Source organism: Chanos chanos, chromosome 11, assembly GCF_902362185.1.
Source record: "Chanos chanos chromosome 11, fChaCha1.1, whole genome shotgun sequence".
Taxonomy (NCBI): Eukaryota; Metazoa; Chordata; class Actinopteri; order Gonorynchiformes; family Chanidae; genus Chanos; species Chanos chanos.
The window spans coordinates 12,514,240-12,521,739 of record NC_044505.1 but is presented as its reverse complement, the minus strand read 5'-3'; the positions used below and the strand labels follow the sequence as shown (position 1 = coordinate 12,521,739).

General features: G+C 40.3%; 1 protein-coding gene across 1 annotated transcript in view; it reads left to right on the top strand.

Moving 5' to 3' along the window:
* The window catches only part of prom1b (prominin 1 b), a 27,948-nt gene that overhangs the window by 15,159 nt on the left and 5,289 nt on the right, over window positions 1–7,500 (top strand). The window contains exons 9-19 of the mRNA XM_030788050.1: window positions 755–829; window positions 977–1,040; window positions 1,433–1,441; window positions 1,866–2,025; window positions 2,476–2,628; window positions 2,836–2,959; window positions 3,757–3,860; window positions 4,935–5,019; window positions 5,176–5,322; window positions 5,711–5,782; window positions 6,989–7,081. Of these exons, the coding sequence (XP_030643910.1) occupies window positions 755–829; window positions 977–1,040; window positions 1,433–1,441; window positions 1,866–2,025; window positions 2,476–2,628; window positions 2,836–2,959; window positions 3,757–3,860; window positions 4,935–5,019; window positions 5,176–5,322; window positions 5,711–5,782; window positions 6,989–7,081 (1,086 nt within the window). The remainder of the gene's footprint in view (window positions 1–754; window positions 830–976; window positions 1,041–1,432; window positions 1,442–1,865; window positions 2,026–2,475; window positions 2,629–2,835; window positions 2,960–3,756; window positions 3,861–4,934; window positions 5,020–5,175; window positions 5,323–5,710; window positions 5,783–6,988; window positions 7,082–7,500) is intronic.

Genomic DNA, 7,500 nt, shown 5'->3' with positions numbered 1-7,500 from the left:
ATAATAGGTTAGGGTTGGCTGCATCATTTCATTTTTTCCAGCCAATATAAATATTTTACCCAGTTTAAATTGTGTTCTTTCTCTGTTGGTAGATTGGAATCAGGACAAATGACTCATTAAAAAGATTTGAACCGGACACAAGTATTTGCCCTTTAAGTTCAGAATTCCCGTAACATTGTACAGACTCGTTAGTGGCAGAAAAGACATTTTCCGACCAAAGAGCAACCGGCTCTCTGATACAAATTTTGAAAGGGTTCAACTGCTACGTGTGAATAAACACATTGTGTCAGGCACCCACTCGCAATTATATTCTTCTATTATTCTTCACAAAATATGTTAAATGTGTTATATTGTTCCTCCTCTGGAAGTGTGCTTAAATTTGACCCAGAAGCCAGTCCATGAAGTCAAGTGCAATATTTGAAACAGTAGTATTTTTTTTATATATTATTTTTGTTATCAGAACAAATTGCTTGACTGGCAGCTTACTACTATTATTTTTAGGTAGCCTTATAGATGACAACACACACACACACACACACACAATGCACACGTTTGCAATAGGTATTTGCGTATTTAGACACATCAGTCTAAAACGCATGCCAAAAAAAAAAAAAAACGACTTTTTTTTAGTACGAATTACATATCAGATCTTGAAAGCTAGTCACCTAAGTTCATCACCAAGCACAAGTGATTGTGTTTTCAGTTCAAAGTGCTTAACATTTACCAGAGGTTTGTGCTTTGTGTGTCGTTCTAGTTGCCTGATGTACAAGCCCAACTGGCCAATCTGGACGCTGTTCTGAAGACTGACCTCAGCAACATTGTCCAAAAGGTCAGCAGCTCTCCAACACTCCATCACTTACCGCCTGAGTTTATCGATATCACCGTCCTTACTCTCTTTCTCTCTTTCTCTCTCTCTCTCGCTCTCTTTCTCTCTCTCTCTCTCTCTCTTATTCTCCCTTTCTCTCTTCATCCACAGGGCTATTCATCCTTTAATGACACGCCCATGATGGTTAGAGAACAGACGAAGGGCATCATATCTGGTGAGTAAATGTGAAATGATTCAGAAATCATAGTTTAGTTTCATCATGTTTGGAGATATTTTGTCTCTGAATTGTCAAAAAAAAACCCAATTCAAGAATTTGCCTGTCTGAGTCTCATAATTTTGCCCTCCCTGTAAGTGATTTTTTTTTGTTCTTGACGTAATATCATAAACTTATAACTGTTTTGCGTACAAGTGCTCGTACAATGTATTTTGCTCTTCATTTGCTCATTGAAATATTTGAAGCAATAAGTCATTTCCGTTAGTGATAAAGAAGGAAAAAAACAATAAATTGATTTATTCTTAAACATTTATTGCCATTGCTGTTTCTTCTTCTTTTTTTCCCCCCCCGTATTTGATTTTATGGAAACTCGTTTCTCTTTTAAAACCCAGCTCTGCCTCGTAAGTCTCTGTCTCTCACACAGTTTGTCCTCATTAGAGTCCCCTTTAGATAGATTCAGGCCTAGATTTAATAATAATAATAATAATAAAAAAATTGCCCTTCCAAGCTCATAATGATGTCTTAAAATGGTTTATTAGTTGAGCATATCTCAGAAGTGAGAAGTCTGTACAACCCCCCCCCCCTCCCCTTTAAGAGATAAACTGAAGCATCGTATTTGTTCACCGTTTCCCCTTTTAATTCCCCTGTTTCAGTTAGATACCTTTGTAAGATGCTAAGTAGCTTAGCTCCTGACATCCAGCCTACGCTTCTGACAACTTACAACACAATGTGCTCCCAATGTGCTCCCTCTCTCTCTCTCTCTCTCTCTCTCTCTCTCTCTCTCTCTTTCTCTCTCTTTCTCTCTCTCTCTCTCTTTGTTAAAAGGCATAAAAGCCCTCTTGGATAAGTCCGGCGGTGAGATTATAGGTTTCACGAAGATGTTCCCAGTGGAACCGGCAGTGGCAAACTTCACGAAGTTCCTCATGGACAGTCAGAAGAACATCGAAGCCTTTTATCCTCAGATAGACCAGCTTGACTTCTACAGGTACCCCAGCCCCCCTATTCAGCTACCAGAGCTTAGTCAGTGTATACTCTAAATCCACATTATATACGAACTATACCTGCACTCAAGCACCAGAGAGGCTTTATCTTTCAATAGAAATACATGCTCAAAATGGATGGAGTTGTACATATACTGCATCTCTACTATCATTTTGTTAATATTTCTTGGACACGCTGTTCACAAACTACTCAGTGCTCATCAACCACGCCAAACTCATGTCTTTATCATTCCTATTCTCTCTCTCCCTCTCTCTCTCTCTCCCTCTCTCTCTCCCTCTCTCCCTCTCTCCCTCTCTCCCTCTCTCTCTCTCCCTCTCTCCCTCTCTCCCTCTCTCTCTCTCCCTCTCTCTCTCTCTCTCTCCCTCTCTCTCTCTCCCTCTCTCTCTCTCCCTCCCTCTCTCTCTCTCTCTCTCTCTCTCTCTCTCTCTGTCAGGTGGATAGGGTGTGTGGTGCTGTGCTGTATGGTGGTTTTGATTCTTGCCTTTAACTTCATGGGGTTGTTGTGTGGAACGTGCGGCCATGACAAACATGCCACGCCCACTACCCGCGGCTGTCTCTCCAACACTGGTGGACACCTGCTCATGGCGTGAGTTATCGTGACGATATCCTTAGACTTTTACAGAGGGAAAACCTGATTTTACTCTCATTTCTTTATATGATATATTTTGTGAGCAATTTTACTGCTTCTTAATTTTTTTTTTTTTTTACGAATTTTTCTGAAGCATATTAATGTATTATTGTTATTATCAGCTATTGTTTTTGTGTTGATTTCTCTCTCTTTTTGATTTTACAGAGGTGTTGGCTTCAGTTTCATCTTCTCCTGGGTGCTCATGGGAGTTGTAGTTACTGGCTTTGTTGTCGGGGGTAACGTGGAGAAACTTGTGTGTGAGCCCTTAGCAAACAGACAGCTATTTAAGGTATTTAAACTACTCAGACTGAACAAGATTAGTGTACTCACTCTAAATAAAACAACATAAATCAATATTCACGGAATTAACAAGCAGTGGGCAAATTTTTCCACTCTTCTGCCTGGCTGAGTTGTTTTTGGCATGTGCATAGATACACAGACCAGCATAATCTTACATAATCTTTAGTACACTGTGCTAACTGTGTGTGTGAGGCTGGGCTTTAAACAGAGTGTTGGTGTGTAGGGGAGAGTGTTTAGAAACAGGTGAGAATTTGACCCTCTGCCAAATATATCTGGTACCTCTGGTTAATGTAGGATTGAGCGCTGGAACTCCCAAGAGAGTTCTCTATGTGTGTGTGTGTGTGTGTGTGTGTGTGTGTGCATATCAGTGACAGAATGTTCACTGCTGTCAACCTGGACAAATCAGAAAACTCTGATTAGGTCTGAACAGTTTTCAATGGCAAATCATTTTTCAACTTTAACTTGTTACGACCGGCTCTGGCCGCAACATAAAACGAAGCAAACACAAGATTGGTTTCCCTCAAGGTTGAATTTACTGGAAGGGAGAATATAAAGGAACAAAAATGTCTAGGGCAGGCAAAATGGAAATCTTGTAACTATTGCCATAAAGTATTTATAAAACAATATTTATACCATATTCATCCCCATAATGTTTACTATTGAGCTCCGGCGTCTCAGTAAAGATTAGGAACTGAGCCTCAGGTAGAAGGCATCTTTGCTGATCTAAGCTGTCCTGTTTTTTTGTTATGAAACTAACTGTAACTTTGTTGTGGCTTGTGTGCATAGATCATAGACACACCATACATGGTCCATCCAGCCAAGAAGAACTTTCTCCCTGGGATGCTCTTCCAGGATCCTGACATTGATCTGACCATCGGCAGTATGTACAGGTGAGTGTGTGTGCAGGTGTGTGTATGTGTGTGTGTGTGTGTGTGTGTGTAGTTTAGGTCTTGTTGCAATGTAAATGTAAATGTAAAAACGTATTACTGACAAAGAGAGGTACAGTCACTATTGTTTAAACAAGAGCTACGAGATAATTCTTTAATGCTTTAAATTCTCTTGCGGCTAGGCTTAGTGTTCAGTTACTAAGTTAGTTACTTAAGTTAAAAGGGTAAAAGATAATGAAATGAAAGTCAAAAGGAAGCCTCCTTTTGGTTATAACTAAGATGCGCTTACACCTGTGTTCTTGTTTCTTTGTGTGTAGGAGCGAGATAAGCAGTTTGTAGCTCATTTGTGTGAGGAAAAGCTTATGGTTTCATAGTATTGTCTGACTTACAGATCAGTGGTGTTTGATTAATGAATTGAACAAACCACTTAGCAGGTGCATTGCCATATTTGTCCACTAGGTGGCAGAAGAGAGTGGCGCTCTCTTAAAGAGAACCATAGACAGTGGTGGCCTGGAGGGAAATGTACAGTAATTAATCAACGCTTGACTAGCCATTGGTTCGCCAGTCCCTGAAAGCCACAAAACCTCGTCTCTAACCTCATGACAAACAAACCATCAGCTCCTCTCTAAACATTTTAGCTGGACGTTGAGTATTGATGTAATAAAATTTATTTGGGCTGATGTTTAAACATCCATAAATCTCCCAGCATTTTGCTGTAATTCATTCTCCTTGCATGTTATGAAGATCTCGCTAACGTGAGCTCTCACTAAAGTATCTAAAGAATGAGGTCTCAGTTTACAAAATGTGTCCAGAATTGCTGCAGTTTCTGCTTTAACAATGATTTTGCCACAGTTATTTAGGAACCATTCATTTGGTGTTTATGTAGCCTTTGTAGGTGGACATGTGCTACGTATTTTGGAAATGAAAGACACTCATCTATTTCTCTCTCTCTCTCTCTCTCTCTCTCTCTTTCTTTCTCTCTCTCCTGTTCTCTCTCTCCCTCTCTCCCTCTCTTTCCCTCTGTCTCTCTCGCTCTATCTATCTATCTATCTATCTATCTATCTGTTTGTCTCCCAGGGATTGCCATGACAATAATGGAATTTACTCAGCTCTGCAGCTGGAGACTAAATTTAACTTTAACAGGTTCCTCAACACAACTGTGGTGAGTTACAATTGTAGATGAATGAAATATACAGTGAAAACTATTTTGACTTTGAAATTATCAACACTTTCAGCGGTGTAAAACATTAACATCTTTGTGTGTGTGTGTGTGTGTGTGTGTGTGTGTGTGTGTGCGTGTGCGCTCTTGCATTTACAGTTTAACAGGGAGCTTGCTACAATTTTCCGGGGTGTGACCATCGATCTTCAGGGGATCAGTTTATTGGACCAGGAGGGAAAAGACAACCTCATCAACTTTGCCAACACGGGTATTGGAGAGATCAACTATCAGGCCTACCTGTCAGAGGTACGGTCATCTAAACACAGATACATGAAATAAATGCATGAGTGTGCAATGCACGTGTATATGAATTCACACACATTCACACACACACACATACATACACACATGCACACACACACACACACTCACATCTATGCTCACACATGCTCAAACACAGAAACTGTATGCACACACACATTCACACACACACACACATACACGCACACACACACACACACACATACACACACGCACACGCACATGCGCACGCACACATACACACCCACACACGCACACATACTCACATCTATGCTTGCACATGCTCAAACACAGAAACTGTATGCACACACACACACACACACACACACACACGCTCATCTCAGCGCTGTTTTTATTTTTTAATTGTTGACAGGTAAATAAGGGTGCAACTGTGATGGACCTGCTGTCCTTCGCTAATGAACTGGAAGCCCAGGCTGACCAGCTGGTGAGTGTGAACCAAGCACTGGTCAAACAGTTCAGTGTGAATGGGAACAAACTGTAATTCAGTGCGAATGGGGAATAAAATCATAATTCAGTGTGAACAGGGATTAATCATAATCCACAATACTAGACATAAATCAAGACTTAAATGGTCAAGTCATGGTCTGTTAACTTTTATCACAATACAAGGCTACTTTTATCGTCCCCAGGTTTTGCAACTAAATGAAATGCGTTTTTCACTTTTCCTCTGACAAATGTCTGGTATGTGTCAGAGGTCCAAGTCGCTAGGCCTGGTCACCTTGGAGGAACGTGGAGTTCAGTGGCTTGATTTTGCGCACATTGTCCCTACATAAAGTTCATAACCAGTTACTTTCCAGTACATAGTTCATTTTTCCCATTATTTTGGAAAGAGTCTGCGGTTGCCATTTCTTTTCTGTTGCTGGTCGTTGTTACAGCAGCTGTTAAGATTTATGTAAATGTAAAATTATGTAAATATCGTCATGCTCAATTACTTTGTTTACTCTTCGTAAGAATAACTTTTCGAAAAAGAGTAGATGTTATCTTTTTCTATGAAAGGCTGTTGGTTTCACAGGGTTAAAGTACTGAAAAGAGACTGTGGAAACCTCAGCTTTTTATTTTTTTTTTTAATGGTGGTCTCTCTCTCCCTCTCTCTCGCCAGTGAAAAAACTCAACAAGACCCCCATTCATGAGCTTTAAACGGCATGCACACACACGCACACACGCGTACACGCACACACACACACACACACACACACACACACAGGAAACAGGCTTGTAATATGGTGGATGACTGAAGCTCTTTTAAAACGCTGTAGCACAAATTAGAGCCTGCCACATGGGGCCCTGTACTCACCTTTCACACAGGGAGGTGTGTGTGTGTGTGTCTCTGTGTGTGCGTGTGTGTGTGTGTGTGTCTGTGTGAGAAAGGGAAGTGTAGTAATCCATTAGTGCAATATGTGGTCTGAGATTAAGTGAATACAGATTTTTCATTTGCTATATTACATTCAATCACGTGCTAAATGCATTTAGGGCTTTTGAAAAACGTGTTAGTTTGTTTTAGGAGAATGTATTAAAAACCTGAAAAAAAAAGTATTTAAACGGATACACGTGATGCAACAGCTTAAACGAATCTCTCTCTCGTTCTTCTTCTCTTTCTCTCCCTCTGTCATTCTCTGTCGGTCTTCCTTAGCCTCGTGGAGCTCTAGCAAATGCTTTGAAGGGTCACGCCAGCAGCATCAGGCAGATCCACAAAGAGCAAGTGGTACCAATGGAGCAAGCCATGGTATAATATCACACACACACACACACACATACACTCACACACACGTGTGTGCGCATACACACACAGTTTGCATTGTCAGCAATACCCTAAACATCATCCCAACAAAATACTTTTGAACCAGCCATTGTAACGTTCATGAAATTCCTCTTTTTCTCTCTCTTTTTTTTTTGAAATTTTGTTTTACCTCTCCTTTTTACTTTTTAATGGCTAACAAGAAATTTGTGAGAGCAAGGGTAAGAAAGATGTACTAAAAACCAGTCTGTGATCAAAAATTAAAAAATTAAAAATTAAAAAAAAAAAAAATAAAACTGATGAACATCGTTAAAACAAAAACAAACTATGCTTTGTTCATCAGCGGCAGTAGTGTGTTTTTGTGCTGTGTTTCCTCTCCCTGTGTGTTGTGCCCTGAGTGTGTTGCT